The 17,250-nt window shown below is 37.2% G+C and overlaps 1 protein-coding gene across 1 annotated transcript in view; it reads left to right on the forward strand.

The window, feature by feature from the left end:
* LOC107758288 (thiamin pyrophosphokinase 1-like) overlaps positions 1 to 17,250 on the forward strand; it is a 62,298-nt gene that overhangs the window by 22,210 nt on the left and 22,838 nt on the right. The window contains exons 5-8 of the mRNA XM_016575994.1: positions 4,026 to 4,098; positions 7,050 to 7,145; positions 10,314 to 10,460; positions 11,899 to 12,010. Coding sequence (XP_016431480.1) covers positions 4,026 to 4,098; positions 7,050 to 7,145; positions 10,314 to 10,460; positions 11,899 to 12,010 — 428 coding nt within the window. The remainder of the gene's footprint in view (positions 1 to 4,025; positions 4,099 to 7,049; positions 7,146 to 10,313; positions 10,461 to 11,898; positions 12,011 to 17,250) is intronic.

Below are 17,250 nucleotides of genomic sequence, written 5' to 3' on the forward strand. Positions count from 1 at the left end.
CCCGGGCTGGACTCCTCTTCGTCCACGGTGAAAGCCGATCCGGCGATGCACAGCGCGATGTTGATGTATTTCCTCAGTTACCAGCACGGATCAGCTCCAGGCATGACGAAGCGATATCGTCCTCTTTTGGAAGGCCAAACAAAGTAGTTTCGCTTTCACAACGAAGCACACAGCGCCTTCACGACATGGCGGCGGCGGCAACCATACTACAGTGAGAATAAAAGTTACGCTTTCTTTCTTTGTGTGAACATTTGGGCGGCGTTATGCAAATCTTCCCAGATAGTGACGTAGGTATGTGGGGGCGTGTTAGAACGAGCCGTTTTAGGTAGGTGTGGCTGACTCTTAACTTTTATGAAGAATATCTCTTTGAATTTGAGACTTTAGTCTTTGCAACTTTACAGATCTTCTTTATGCACCAAGAGCTTGTAACACTCCAAAGAGAAAGGAAAAATTGAAATTGCATCATATGACCCCTTTAAGGTTGTATAATCATGGACTTGTGACATCATTACCGTGACTATGCATATGTAGCAGGGAAGTTAAATATGCATATTCGGACACAGGGTACGTCATCTATGGTTGCTCAGTAATGTACAGTACTCCATCTTGGTACGCGTTGTGCGGGTGTAGTTATTCTGAAGTACTTGTGTGACCTTTGCTGATTATGAAGAAGTCAAAAATAAACTCTGAGGCATAATCAAAAGCTGGTCGTCTGTTCAGATGATCCACTCAGGAGGGGCGGCTTTATGATTTCACCAGACTGTCTGTAATGAAGCACCAGCTGAAGAGGTCTCTTGATATTCTGAGGGGTGTGTGAAACTGCCAGGCATAAAGCAGGCGATCTGTTATTTAAAGGGATAGTTCACCCAAAAATGAAATTTTGATGTTTATCTGCTTACCCCCAGAGCATCCAAGATGTAGGTGACTTTGTTTCTTCAGTAGAACACAAACGAAGATTTTTTTTAACTCAAACTGTTGCAGTCTATCAGTCTTATAATGGGCAGTCAATGGGCTCCATGGCTTCGAGAGTAAAAAAAAACATGCACAGACAAAACCAAATTAAACCCTGCGGCTCATGACGATACATTGAGGTCTTAAGACACAAAACGATCGGTCTGTGCAAGAAACTGAACAGTATTTATATCATTTTTTTTACCTCTGATCCACCGCAATGTCTGAGCGCGTTCAGAACATCCGGCGCGTGGCGCGTGTACGTGCTCTGGCATAGTAGACATAGATATATATAAGTAGATGCCTCATTAGTGACTGTTTCTATGGGCCGCGATACGTTCCAAAATGGCGGACGCGTCAACTTATCTGGAGCGGTCGAATAGGACATCTATACATATCTATGATAGTAGACGCATGTGTGGAAGCGATCTATCGCGCGTATACGTCACTCATTATTTACACAGTGCAGAAAGATTGTGGACGTGTCCACTGGCACTGCGATGATCTAAAGATATTTAGAAGTACAGGTCATCACAATGGAAGACGATTTTGATATCTTTTGTCTGTGTATGTCTTTTTTTACTCTCAAAGCCATGGAGCCCATTGACTGCCATTATAAGACTGATAGACTGCAATGGTTTGAGTTAAAAATCTTAGTTTGTGTTCTACTGAAGAAACAAAGTCACCTACATCTTGGATGCCCTGGGGGTAAGCAGATAAACATCAAATTTTCATTTTTGGGTGAACTATCCCTTTAAGTCCTAAGTGGGCTTATTGAAGTAAAAAATAGAGTGAAATTTGTGCTGCGCAAAATGAAGCCAATATGAAGCTCCCCTGTTGATGAACACATAATTTATTAGCAAAGAGAGGCTGCATCAAAATACAAGTTTAAGGATTTAAATGTAGTTTTGTTCTTGAATTTAACTTGGGAGCCCCATTTTCACCTCCCCACATTCTCATTGATGTTATTTTAGAGTGTGTAACAAGGAAAAAACAAGAAAGCCGGAGCGATAACTCTGATCTCGTCTGTCTGTCTTGTCTATTTGGGCTGTGACAAAATGAATGAAGCATCTGATGCGACAGGGTGTCTGGTCTCAGGCTCTCCCATTGGCTTTGGTCTTGACCTTCTGGGATTACTTCAATTCTTAATTCTAATTTTCTCTGTGCCGGTCCAAATCGAGTTCTTTTTCAAAAAGGTATAGTCCCTGCATTACGATTAACTTTAAGTGACACTTTAATTTGAATGTAAAAGAGGTGTATTTTGCCTCCAATTTGAGCTCTGAGGTGGGAAGGAGCTGTTTTGCTGATAAAATGTCAAAAGGAAAGGTTTCATTTAGCTTTACCTTAATGTGGCTGCAGAACTGTCACTGCTGAGGGTTATTTATGGTTTCCTGTTTAACTGGGAGTCTGTTGGAGAGGACACAATGGGAAACTTTTAAACCGTTTGTTGCTTTGAATTGCTTTTCCCCACACATTGAACTCTGGATCAAAGCCAGAAGCATTCTAGATGATCAAATGTTTTTTAATAGGGGTGCGTAATACAATTAATAGGGGCACAAATTATATAACCATGTTTAACCTTAACATGATATAATATGCTTGATCACTTGTGGATTTACATTTCACAGTTCTGTTAATGGTTTTCGCATGTTCGTTTATCCAACCGATACGGAATATATTACTAAAATACACTGACAGAGTTTCATGAGCTACTTACTACTTAGTGACAGCACAACAGTGCATTCTTTTAAAATGAATACAAAACATACAATGAGACCAATGTACTCTGATTCCTGAACAAATGACTCTTGTGAGTCAGTTCTTTTTAGTGAATCAAAAAAAATAATAAATTCCAAGGCAACCAATCTAGTCTGATTCCTGAACAAATTACTCTTATGAGTGTGTTCTTTTTGGTGAATCAAACAGATACTGTGCAACCAGTGTAGTCTAACTCCCAGATGAATGACTCTTGTGAGTCAACTCTTTTTGGTGAATCAAAAAAATACAGGGTGACCAGTGTAGTCTGATTCCAGAACAAATGACTCTTGTGAGTCAGTTCTTTGTAGTGAATCAAATAGATTTCAAGCAGTGCAAAAATGCTTACTTGGTATTCTTGTTTAAAATATAATTTAGTCCAAGAATTGGATTCCATTTATGTTGAATCTAAAAAGACTGTCATTTTAAAAGTCTTTTAAAGAATTGTTTTAAAGAATTGTTTGAAATTCATTATTGAAATGATTTCATCATTTGGCAGCGGAGTTGTATTTCTTTTTTCCAAAATAGTTGCGATTTAAATGTACTAAAAGAACAATGAAGTTTGTGAAATTTGAATGGTAGTAATATTGATGATTTTCTTAGCAAACTTAGTGTAAGTTTAGTGTCATTGAATTGGCTTTTATTCCCCACACAACCTGTTTTTAACATAGCTACTGTATATTTGCACGCCGGTGTGCTCTTCCTCATTGGGCCTCAGATTCAGCCGTGAGATGAAGATAGTGCTCCTGTAATCCACTGCAGTGTTACTCTTAAACCAGCTCAGCGGCACATCTCTGCTCATTCAGCGGCTACATGCACCACCTAGCAGAGCGTGAAATCGTAACATCAAGTCTTTATGCTTTAATGCCTACCGATACCCACGCTGCCTTTCTGCTCTCAGGGAATAAAACGAAAGAAGCCGCGACATGATCTGCCTTTATCAAAATGAATACTCTGCCCATCTGAGCGAAGAAAATCTTGTTATTGCCTCCATATATATCGTAAATCTATGTTGCAGAAGTTTGGTGTGAGGTGTACAGCGACGGCACAGTGTGCATCAATTCTCTCAACCCCTCACTGTGTCAAGTGGATGTCTGTGCCGCTTTTGTCATGACTGGGGACAGATAGTGCTGTGACTGGCAGGCGTTGAATGGCTCTGGTGGGGTCCTGTCACTGAAGCTTTCCAAGGCTCGTGTCAGAAACGCACCTTCATTTCACATGAATAAAGGATCTGATGGCTGCACAAATTGTGCTCATTTACCCATCATCATCTCCTCCCGTTCCCTCTCTCATTAGTTTTTCTCTCTCTTCCCATGAAGTTTTCTCCCAGACTACATAAATGGAGACTTTGATTCAATCCTGCCAGAGATCAAGGCATTTTACACAGAAAAGGTAAGCTTACTCTCTCTGTGACTCTCTTGTGGTGTCTCTTTTACGTTCTTTTATGTCCATATGTATGAACATTCTTCATTCCGTTTTACTACAGTATCTGTATTACTACAGTATTCAATTGTTTTGGGGTTTATTCCCATCCCAAAAATGCTTTGCAGGTACATTCTAATACATTATGCTTGCTAAAATGCTCAAAGCAATAATAAAAATCTAGCATGTAACCCTAACCATATGACTGACCATTGTTAAATAGCATTATTGCATTTATTGCTATCTAGACTGGTTGGAAATCATGAGATTAGTTGTGATTTAGTTTCTCCAAATATTTCCATAAACTGTTCTAATTTGCTTCAGCTTCAGTATAATGAGTATAAAAAATGTGATTGTTTAATTTTGGAAGCATATTGTCTTTTAATTTCACACACTTCATTCAGTATAACTGGGGCTTTGTACATTAAAATGTATATCTGCTTTTATAATTTAGGATCATAGCACCATATTTGAGGGTTATATTTTAACATCATATTTAGGGGTCCTTGACATTAAAAAAGTGTAAAAGCCACTTGCGTAGAGCATGAAACTATCAAAATTAAATTAAAATTATTTAGATTCCAGAATTATCAGTTTTCTTATTTAACCTATTTTGTGTTAATATCTTTGCATACTATTTGGCCTATGAAGTTGATTGTAATATTAATGAATTTCAACATGATTTTACGCACTTTTTGGACTTTGGTATGACAAACAAGTTTGGTCTTGGGTCCTGATATAAATTTATGTTAAATATTAATGCAAGGTCTCTGTGCAAGATTATGTATGGGCTGACACACTTTCTGATTGAGCTGATGAATTATTTAGATTCCAGAATTATCAGTTTTCTTATTTAACCTATTTTGTGTTAATATCTTTGCATACTATTTGGCCTATGAAGTTGATTGTAATATTAATGAATTTCAACATGATTTTACGCACTTTTTGGACTTTGGTATGACAAACAAGTTTGGTCTTGGGTCCTGATATAAATTTATGTTAAATATTAATGCAAGGTCTCTGTGCAAGATTATGTATGGGCTGACACACTTTCTGATTGAGCTGATTGGGCTGACACACTTTCTGATTGAGATTCATATTTTGTCCTTGCCAGCCATGCTCCCCAGCCACTCACTTCCTCAAGTCATGTAGATTTCACAGATTCACACCACTGACTTTCTGTCATTCTGGAAAGGTGCAGTGTGGTGTGGTATCAGTCTAGTGGCTAAAGCTCTTAACAAAGCTGGTGAACCTGTGAAGTGAAGTGTTACAGAGAAGCCTCCACTGTGCCCTTGAGCAAAGCACATAACTGCACTCTTCTCCTGTGGGACCGTCTCTGAAATTAGTGTACTGTACGTCAGTTTGAATGAAAACCATCTGCTAAGTAATGAGTACCAGAGGTTATTTGCATTGTTATAATCTTGCATACATGCATTTTTATGTCATTCCTAAGCTGGTGTATGCAGCTTTCGGGGGAACCAAAGTTTGACAGACCATGACGCCTGAATTTAAATGGGTTTGAAAAGGAAGAAAAACCAGAGTGATGCTCTGTGGAGGATAAAGGAAAGATCAAGCCGCAACAGAAACAAGCTTCTCGGCTGACGTTTGGGTGCGGGATTTTGTGATACCTGCTGCGAATGAGAAGTCACCTGCGACGGCCGTGTATGCAGCCGTTGGAGGGAACTGAGACTGGAAACTAGCGACGTTCACCTCTGACCTTCCTGACACTCAAAGGATTCACACAACAAGAGATCCCATTTACAAAACACAAAGTGTGATCATACAAAAAGCAACAAGAGGTGCTTGTTTGGAGAAGGCAGTCTTTAAAGTTTCTTTTTAAAACTTTTTTACAGTTAAAGAGGCTCTTGTTTTCCCTTTTAACCCCATTTTTATCCAAATACTTGATCTGATTTGTCAATTGCATCAAATTCTGAAATATTTGAATACTTGTGGTTTTCATCAATGAGATGAGATGAGATTTTTATTTTATTTATTTTTTTAATGATTTAATGCTCACCAACGCTGCATTTATGTAATTAAAAATGCAGTTAAAACAATATTCTGAAATATTATTACAATTGAAAAACTGTTTTAATATATTTTGAAATATATTCCTATTTGTAAAATATATTTATAATTTATTCCTTTGATGGCAAAGCTTTTAGCAGCCAGTATTTCTTTTTATTAATGAAGTTCGCAACGCAGGTTCGGGAGGAGCCTAATCAACCAGTCCTGCCAATCATCGTTTCGACCGTATATAAGCAGCAGTCATTGTTCCGTCAAAGCGAATATTCTTCCGGCATCCCTCCACCACCCCTTCTCCTCCTTTAAATCCCTTCTCTTTCATCCACACCGTATCATCATAGGGGGGGTTTCTTACTCGGAGCTCAAGCCGAGCCTCGGGTTTCGAGCCTCCTTCACGGACAGCAAGCCAAGTTCGTTTTACCATTACCTGGCAGGGCTGAATGGGCAGGCGAATTCGTGAATCAATGGTAATAGTTATTAATATTTGTATTTTAATAAGGATGAATTCGGGTAAATTTGGGACACTTTTCACCGTTGAGATGACTGGGAAAAATGTTCAGCTGAGCCTGAATTTACCCTGTATACACAATTCTTAATATTTTTGTGGAAACCATGATTTTTTGATGAATAAAAAAGTTAATAAAAACAGCATTTATTTCACATAAATCTTTTGTAACATGATTATAAATGTCTTTACAGTCTCCTTTGATCAATTTAATTGGTCCTTGCTGAATAAAAGTATCAATTCCTTAAAAAAAAAATCTTACTGACCCCAAACTTTTGAACAATGGTGTACATTCATAAAAACTTGAACCCAAAATGTTGATATTGAATTAAAAATCAATGTATTCATCAACTGCCGACATTGTCTTAAAATTTGACTTATTTTTCTCCAGAACTGCAAGATAATGGAAACGCCGGACCAGGATCTGACAGACTTCACTAAGTGCTTGGCCATTATGGTGGAGGAGATCAAAGCACAGAAATTGCAGGTTGGACTCCATCTCTCCTCAGCTGCATCTCTGTAAATCTGTCTGTTTCTTTTTTATGCTTCAGACCCATTCCCTAACTTTTTGACCTCATTTGCACCCGGTATTAATATCCATCTCAGGTGATCAGACCACAGGTGGTCAGTGTTTTGTGACTGGATTATTAAAACCACATTCGGTGGCAGTCAGGAACATATGTGACTACTTTGCATTTGTAGCATAAAAATCCTATTGCAACTCACTTGGCAGTCAACCATTGTGCTAAAACAATAGCTGTAAAAGAAAATAATGTCTAAAATAAAAAATATATATCCAATTTAGTTACCCAAGTAAAAAAGTAGTACCCTTTACCATACTTTTAAAAAGAATACTTATTACGAAAAAAATACTTTAATAGAATTTGCTTAAGAGTGAACTGAATGTAATAGTCTCAGACACTTAGTTAATTGCATTTTAATTGTAGTTGAATGAAAATGTATTATAGTTTAAATTTATATTAAATGCAGTTAGTTGAACTTTACAGTGATTTTTTTGACCCACCTTAAGTATGACTTAAGTTCATCTTTATTTGTAATTTCATATGAATTTCCATTTAGTACATTTCAAATATATTAACTTGTAATATCGATCTACACACTACAGTTAAAAGTATAATTAAGCACTTTACATGTGCTTTAGTATGTTAGTCAACACATCAGTGAACTTCTACTCTCAAAAGATTATTAAAACAATTATTTATAATGTGCTTTGAAAGTTTTAATTTGACAAAATGCACTTTTTATAAGTTTGTTAAGAAACAGCCAGGAAATGGTTAAGGGACCTTTTTATTTCATTAATTTTATATTATCTGCAAGGACAGATTTTAAAAATATATATACTTTCAAGATCTGAAGTACTCTACATGTGCATATTCAGTACATTTAAGCGCACTTCTATTTCACAAGGGTTGTGCAGAGAAAATTTTCAATGTGCTTTTCAAAAGTAATTTTGTTTGCTAATTTATTTTACTTTTTGTGCTTTATCAACATGCAGTAAGAGACCAAAGTAGTAAATGATGTATGTAGTCAAAATAATAGTCCAATCTCAAGTGGTCACTGAAAACTTATTTGAAATGCATGTTACTAGCAGGTTTAAACAGGGCCTTTGTGACTCCATTTCAAACTCTGTCACACTGGAATGCAGGAATATGTATACAATATGTGTACTAAAACACAAAACCTAAGTACTGAGATGAGTACATTACAATAGTAAAAAAAGTGGAACTCAAGTTAATAGTAAAAACAAAAAAGTCGGAAGGATAGCGGTTTCATTTTCACTAGTTTTTTTTTTTTGTATACCTGTCAAACATAAAAGGTGAGCTCACACCTCAGCTTCAGTGTGAATTCACATCCTACAGGAGCTGTCAGAGAGGTTTTGTATGGATATTGTATGTGTGTGCCTGTCTGCTCCTTTTCTAAACCCCAGCCTGAGCTCCAGGCTTGTCAGACTGTCTGTTGGTCCTCACAGAGATGCCCATCACCGTCACAGACACTCCAGAGTTTTACCAATATACGAGCCTCAAGCTCATTCTATACGCATACTACGGCCTTCTTGCTTCTTCCTATTGTGTTTATATTCACCTCTGTCTCTCAGCGCTACCTTTTGTGTCTTCAAGCACTCACAAAAGACAAGTAACACTTCTAAAAGTGAATAAGCTTTGTGCTGAAGGTCACTGAGGTAACGAGTGAGGTAATTTGACTCTCTGTCAGTCTTTGGATGTCTAAAACATGAATACAAGTATTAAAATATTTATTTATTGGTTTCAGCCTGCAAGTTTTTTCTGAAAATGTTTGAACTGATGTATTAGACTTTGCAGGTAAAGTGAAGAGTTCCTTTGACCTCAGACTCCAAGTACAAGTTGCGAACATATCATCATTTCTGGTTCACTTTTAAGAAACGTTTTGCAATCAGTCCACATAATTACAGAGGCACTGTAACATGAACAATTTATGTGTCAGATGTCTCATAAGTCCCGCTATTTAAATGAGCCAGTGGGGGCTGGCAGTGAAGTATTGATTACCCTCTGTGCATTTTAAAGAGTTTTTTGTCACGTAGAGTTGTTGGATCTCACAGGGTGATGGGTACATTGCAGTATTCAGACAAATGGTCCCGGGAGCAAATATCAAAGACATTCTGCCAAGTCAACGTTTTCCGGTCCGCACTGTTCCCTCGGAATACTTTCCATAATGTATTACTCTGTTGTTTAGTGAAGACGGACATCATTTTTGGCTGCAGTGGGAAGGAAAAAGCTATGCTGCAAATTTGCAAAAGCACTTTCAGAACATTTATCATCAGCTTGCAGAACCTACGTCCCACAGTTGTTCATTTGTTTGTCTGTTCGTTCATTCATTTATTTGTTTATTTGTGTATTCGTTTGTTGAAGCAACAGCACTTTTAAAAAGTGTATTCTAGAGTTGCATAAATAAACTTGATCCACTACTTTGCACCCACAATTGCTGATTTGTTTGACTGTTTGTTCATTCATTCATTTGTTTGTTTGTTTGTTTGTTCAATTGTTTGTCAATTTTAGAACATTTACCCTAGAGTTGCATAAAGTCATCTCAATCTACATTTTTTGCTCCCACAATCACTCATTCTTTTGTTTGTTTGCTCATTAATCTGTTCATTCATTCATTTCTTTGTCCATTCATTCATTTTTTTGTGCAACAAAACTTATTAAGAACATTTATCCTTGAGTTGCATAAAAAAATCATAATCCGCTGCTTTTCTCCCACAATTGCTGATTTGTTTGTACTAATAAATTTGTTTGTTTGTTTGTTGATTAATTTGTTCATTTTTTAGTGCAGTAGCATTTTATGAAAAATATAGAGCACTTATCCTGGAGTTACACAAAAAAAAATGTTTGTTCGTTAATTTGTTTGTTTGCTCACTTGTTTGTTCATTTGTTTGTGCAATAGCATTTTAAGAACATCTATCCTGCAGTTTCTCTGCTGCTTTGCTCACACAATCATTCATTTGTTCGCTCATTCATCTGTTCATTTATTCGTTTGGATAGTTGTTGTACATTCATTTGTTTGTGCAACATCACCCACAATCACTCATTCATCTGATCATTTGTTTATTCGGTGGTTAATTGATTTCTTTGTTTACTCATCTACCATCTTTTTGCAGATAGACACCATCGTAACCCTGGGTGGTCTTGGAGGCCGCTTTGACCAGATCATGGCCACGGTGGAGACCTTGTTTCATGCCCAGAAGATGACCGATCTGCCTGTGGTGGTTATACAAGACCGCTCTCTGGCTGTCCTCCTCCAAGAAGTAAACACTTCTCTCTCTCTCATTAGCATGTACTAATCAGTGTTTGCACTTGTGTGCTTTTGACGTCCTGATTGCGGCACTTAATGATCAATGGTGATATTAAGCAATTAACAACTGCAGAGACACTTTACTGCCTCTTCTGCGTTGTTTCCTGTTTGTGCACTTTTGAAAGGTCACAGCTCTTGATGCAAACATGCGAAAGATATTGCTTTGTCAACATTTTCATTCAACACTACTATACAAAGCGATGCATATGTGTATGTTATGATGTTTTAGAGATCACTGATCAGACCAGCTCATATTTGCACAATAACACCGTATAGTACATGAAAAGCCCTTGTTTTGAACTTTGCAGACATGTACAGAGAATAGTAAGATGTTGTAATCTTGTCCAACTAACAAGAAAACCTTACAGAATTACTCTGACTGCATTACTTTGCATTCTGTATGAGAATATTTAAACAACCTCTGAGGCTCAATGGGAATAGGACATTGAGATGATTGTGAGAATCTTAATCTATCGGCTCTTGTAATGGGCCAGAAATTTAAATGAATGCATCTCAGTCTATATAAAGATATCCTTGACTGATTCAGCCCCTCATAAAGCAGACTTATAAAACATGAATTCAGTTTTCTGTCTGTGCAGCACTTATTTACTGCTATTCCTGGCTTTTCAGAGACAGATCAGAATTAGTTTTGAATAGTCAAACTTTGAAGTATGCACAACGCACGTTTAGATTCAGATCTTTCTCAGTGTAATAGGTGGTAATTATTACCTAAATAATAGTTCTTGGAACATCCCACCAATTTGCAAGAATATCTTTAATTTTGCCAGATTCGTCGTTCATCATACTTTTAAGTAAGTGTGTGTGTAAGTAGACAACAATATACTGCTTTAGAAACGTGATAATTGAAAGTATTACAGTATTGAACTAGATTGCTGTTTGTGACGAGAACTGAGAACAGCATTACAAATAGTAGGTTGCCAATGCCTCTGCGGGTGAGAAAGTTTTAAAATTAAGCTTTTCTGACAGTTGAGTTCTGCAGTGGAGGAGCGTATATGTGATTTTTGAGTCTCTCTCAGCATGTTTGTCAGATAATATTACATAAATATTACATTTATAAACAATTCTAAAACAACCAGCTGCTCCAGACTGGTTTAAGATGGTTAGTGCTAATTTGGTTCTAAGCAAGCTGGCGGACTTAAGAATGTACTGCTCGCACTATTCTATTCAGGTACAATGATTGTGGTAAACACAATATAAGGTATTCATATGACTGGCATTCTATATTTCAAATATTCTGAAGTCATACGATAACTTTAGACAGAGATTTAAAGGGGTAGTTCTGTCATTATTTTCTCACGTCTGCTAGATTTTCGTTCGAGAGTCTCATTCCATTCTATGACCTTCTCCTGCTCTTTTGCTCACACTTACAGGGCAGACAGCACCATCTGAACGTCAACACTGGCTTGGAAGGGAAATGGTGTAGTCTGGTTCCTGTGGGCAGCCCTTGTCTAACCACCACTTCTGGGCTTAAATGCAACTTGGGTGAGTCGCGTGCCTGTAGGCCACAAGTCTGTCCACCCACTCAAACACCAAACACACACACACACACACAAACGGACATCCCAGAGGAATGTCTCCCAGTCTGCACCATCCTCTGTGCTTTATTTACATGGCCTGTCCTAGATAGGAGACATGCATCACCCCTGACAGCTCAAATCTCCAGCAAACTCCCACTGATGTTACAGTTGATGCAGTTTGTCAGGCCTAGATTTAGGCCTATTTCCTCCAGGAATGGCCCGTTCCTCCAGGAATGGCCCGTTGAGAGGATGGCTCTCAGATTAAACAAATGAAAAGAAACAAACAAGAAAAACAGTTTTGAGGTCTGTGCGCTGTGTACTAGATATTGCACTGTGCAATCCATCTTCACTTCAATGCTAGACAGTTTTTGCTTGACATCATTGTATTTTAGCTTCTCAATAGCATTTGCTTTTGAATTGTTCATTTTGTTTCATAAAATAAAAACACTATTTCCTCCAGGAATGGCCCGTTGAGAGGATGGCTCTCAGATTAAACAAATGAAAAGAAACAAACAAGAAAAACAGTTTTGAGGTCTGTGCGCTGTGTACTAGATATTGCACTGTGCAATCCATCTTCACTTCAATGCTAGACAGTTTTTGCTTCCTTTTTAAATTAGTTAAAGGAACATGGAGGATTTTTATGCTTTTCTGATATTAAATGTAAAGTGTGTAATTGCTGCATGACCAACATCACCAAAATCTTGCAGAAAGTATTATTTTCAAAAAGGTTTCAAGCATTGTCTTCATTGTTCAGACAAACAAATGGTTTGAAGAACCTACACACTTCACCTTTAAGGATCAACTTTGCCTTTTTCTTTGAAACCGATTCAAACCTTGGTCATCTAAAAGCTTGTCTTGAGTGGTTATGAAGGGTTGTAGCTCCGAGTGGGTGAAAGTGGGCCGCCTCCTACATGCATTAAATGTTAAAGGTGTGCCAAACGACTGCTCTGACTGAAGACATTAGAAGGAATAGTAATGTAGCCCAACTGTTTGCCTTTGATCTGCTAATGCGAGCTGTCAACGAGAATAATCTCCAGCAAGTTTTCTGCGGAGGCTGGGGCTCGTTGTGAAAAAGCAAGCGCCCCTCCTCCTGTTAAATCCTGCAGAAGGCACGGGGTTGTTGTTGCGGTGGGACTGAAGTGACAGATACATGACTGAAAAGTTTAGCTTTATTGTGTCAGCGGCCTGCTGTTTCAGTGAAAGGAGGATTTTACATCCAATTGTGATGACTCTGGACTATGACCTTTGACCTTGACTTTAAAACAAACAGCTTTAATAAACTGAGTGGTGTAGGGGTTTTGAAGAAGTTGGCATACTGTGAATGAAACATATTTATGTGTAAAAAGCCTTTATAGCCATACTATAAATGGCTATAACCAACATAGTCTTACTTTAAAAAATATGTCTATATCTGCATTTTTGCAAAACACATTATGATTACAGGGGCAGCGTATCGGTTAATCAAGACTTATTTTTGTACATTTCATTGCAAAATACTTTATGAACACAAAACATTTGTACTGTAGTACATTTGTAAATAATACATTTTGATATTTGCATCATATAACCAGCTCCATATGCATTGCTTTTCTGACATAGTAAACTTGCTCAGTGGCTCATCTGGTTCAGTGTTGCACTTGTGATGAGGAGCACTCAGGTATGAGTCCTGTGAAACAGAAGATATAATAAAACAGCTCAAATACTTTTAAATACATTTTAGTGGAAGCAAACTAAACTGGCACAGTTGCTTCAGCGAATGCATTTTTATCTATTATCTTTATGTTTGCTTTTTTAACACTATCGATTAGGCTTATGGTAGGGTTTTGTGTAGGTGGAACAGTATTTTCAAATGCAATATAGTTATTAACCTTTTAGCGACACTCACTGGACATGTAATTTTTTCGAACTGGCCTAATAAATACAGCAACTAATGTAATAAAACTTTGCCAGATTCATATTCATTTGTTTCAGATAAAATGAAATGTGCTTTTAGCACCACTCACTCTGGAAAAAACAAGCAACTTAAAGGTGGGGTAAGCGATTTCTGGTAGCCAATGTTGACATTTGAAATCACCAAAACAAACACGCCCCTACCCCAAAAGGGTCTCGCCCCTATTTTGATAGCTCCGCCCCACACATATGTACGCAACCCAGGCAATGATTAGTTCTGTGAAACAAAGCAAAACCAAATTTACACCGTGTCTACACCGGACGCAAGTGGCACGGCGTGACAAAATACTATAGAACTCATTATAATCAGTGATGCTGTCTACACCAGTGGTTCTCAAACCTGTCCTGGAGTACACCCAGCCCTGCACAGTTTGTATGTCTCCCTCATCTGTCACACCTGATTCAACTCATCAGCTCATTAGTGGAGACTGCAAGACCTGAAGTGGGTGTGTCAGATATAGGGAGACATACAAAATGTGCAGTGCTGGGGGTACTTCATGGAGAGGTTTGAGAACCACTGGTCTACACCATGGTCTACACTGGATGCGGCGCGGCATGACACGACAAATCCCCCAGAGCAGAGCTCAACATTATTATTCATGACCTTTCCAAATAAGGTAAAAACAGACCATTTCATTCTAGGGACAAATCCTAGGGTTGTAAATGGACATGTAAAACCGTTTCTGGAGATTTGTTGCCCTTACCTAAGCCACATACCTTCTATGTAGATATCAATTTAAAATATTGTATCAATGCATTCTATGGCACCTTTAATATAGTTTTGCAGAAATGTTGTCACAGACACATTTTTCGATTATAATGGTTAGATGCTTACATTTGCATTTAGGTTTGATTATATGTTCTATTTATTACTGGTTATATGGGTAACAAGTAATGAGGTAACGGGTAATACGTTTATTTTATTTTTAAACTATACATAAAATACATAATTATCTGTTAAAAATGTAAATCATAAATATTATTAATATCAATAGTGTCAACAATTAAATTATCTATATTATTTAATAAATGAACATCACAAACATAAATATATCAATCAACGAAATGGTTATTGTTTTATTTTTAAATTAGTAAAAAAAAGAAAATAAAATAATTCTACAAATAGGTAAAAAAAAAACATCCAGCCAATTTGCAAGAATATCTTTAATTTTGCAAGCTTCATCGTTCATCATACTTTTAAGTAAGTGTGTGTGTAAGTAGACAACAATATACCGGTTTAGAAACGTGGTAATTGAAAGTATCACAATACTGAACTAGATTGTTGTTTGTGACGAGAACTGAGAACAGCATTACAAATAGTAGGTTGCCAATGCCTCTGCGGGTGAGAAAGTTTTAAAATTAAGCTTTTCTGACAGTTGAGTTCTGCAGTGGAGGAGCGTATATGTGATTTTTGAGTCTCTCTCAGCATGTTTGTCAGATAATATTACATAAATATTACATTTATAAACAATTCTAAAACAACCAGCTGCTCCAGACTGGTTTAAGATGGTCAGTGCTAATTTAGTCTCAGCCTCAAACGTCACTCCCACGGACCGTTGGCTAAACGTCTGATGCATATGGCACACAAAAGTGGAAACACTTCAGGAGTTTCGAAGTCGTCATCGGATTGGTTGAATTATACAGGATTTCCAGGAGACGTGTGTGTCGCGTTCTTTAACGTTCCGCCTGGAAACAAAGATGCCGTGACGCCAAACCCCCTCACGAAAGAAGAAAGCTGTCGTGTTTACAACTGGGAAACAAAGATGCCGTGACGCCAAACCCCCTCACGAAAGAAGAAAGCCGTCGTGTTTACAACTGTGACGACGAGCGCTTATCAGGTTCAACTAAACGCTGGATTTTCAAAAGTATGTGAAAAATTTAAAGTTCGCGGCATAGAATCTTTAAAATACGTCCGAGAGTTTTACACACCGGTCTGTTATTGTGGCGACATTTCCACGCCCCGAAACGTGACGATGGATGAAACGAACTGTGATTGGTTGTTTGACATGTCGGTCAAACGGCCTCATGGGCGGGCCTTGGCCAATGAAAGCTGCCATGGATTCCAGAACTTCAGCCGTCAGTCTGAAGGTCTGGCTACGCGAGACTAGTGCTAATTTGGTTCTAAGCAAGCTGGCGGACTTAAGAATGTACTGCTCGCACTATTCTATTCAGGTACAATGATTGTGGTAAACACAATAAAAGCTATTCATATGACTGGCATACTATATTTGAAATATTCTGAAGTCATACGATAACTTTAGACAGAGATTTAAAGGGATAGTTCACTCAAAAATAAAAATTCTGTCATTATTTTCTCACCTCTGCTAGAGTTTCAAACAGAGTCTCATTCCATTCTATGACCTTCTCCTGCTCTTTTGCTCACACTTACAGGGCATTTTCAAAATGAAATTTCTAGAAGCTGCATGACAGCCCCATATGCATTATGAAAAATAACAAGTAATGAACACAAAAATTATATAACATGCATATTTGTCGCATCTCTTGATGCTGTGTTTATTAGTCTTGTTTTGTCTCATTACACTCAGCTCTTGCCCATACTCCCTTGAGTTTTGAGTGTGATAACAAGAGAAACATATTCTGAGAGATAAAATACCAGTAATCACTTTTGTAATTTCCTGTATGAGTTCGAATAATTCTGCCTTTGGGCTTTTAGAAATTTCTAGTACAGTGGAGACCAGTTTGTGGGTAGGTCCTATTTTTGATATGTAATAGTAAATATAATAGAAATGCATCACAACAGACTGTTTCTTTTCATTTTAGCAGATTATTAGTTTTTGAAAATCCAGTATTAGTCGCTAACTCTGGATAATGCATTTATAAGATACAGGAATGAGCTTTATTTAACAACTTTATCATTAACATTAATAACCAGTTAATACTGTTTATTGTTTGTAAGAAGTATTGCAATGATGATGATGATGCAAACATATGTCTATTATATATTGAAACTGTTTTCCTTTTTTAATATGTTTTAAAATGTGATTTATTCCTGTGATGACAAGAAACATTTATCATTATAATAATTTCTTATTATAATCAGTGTTAGAAAACAGTTGTACTGCTTGCTTAATATTTTTGTGGAAACCATGATAAATTTTTTCAGGATTATTAGATGAATAGAAAGTTTAAAAGAACCACATTTGAAATAGAAATCTTTTGTAACAATGTAAAAGATTTGACTGTCACTTGTGATAAATTTAATATGTCCTTGCTAAATAAAAAAATTTATTAAGA

Source organism: Sinocyclocheilus rhinocerous, unplaced genomic scaffold, assembly GCF_001515625.1.
Source record: "Sinocyclocheilus rhinocerous isolate Xijiao unplaced genomic scaffold, SAMN03320098_v1.1 scaffold142, whole genome shotgun sequence".
Lineage (NCBI taxonomy): Eukaryota > Metazoa > Chordata > Actinopteri > Cypriniformes > Cyprinidae > Sinocyclocheilus > Sinocyclocheilus rhinocerous.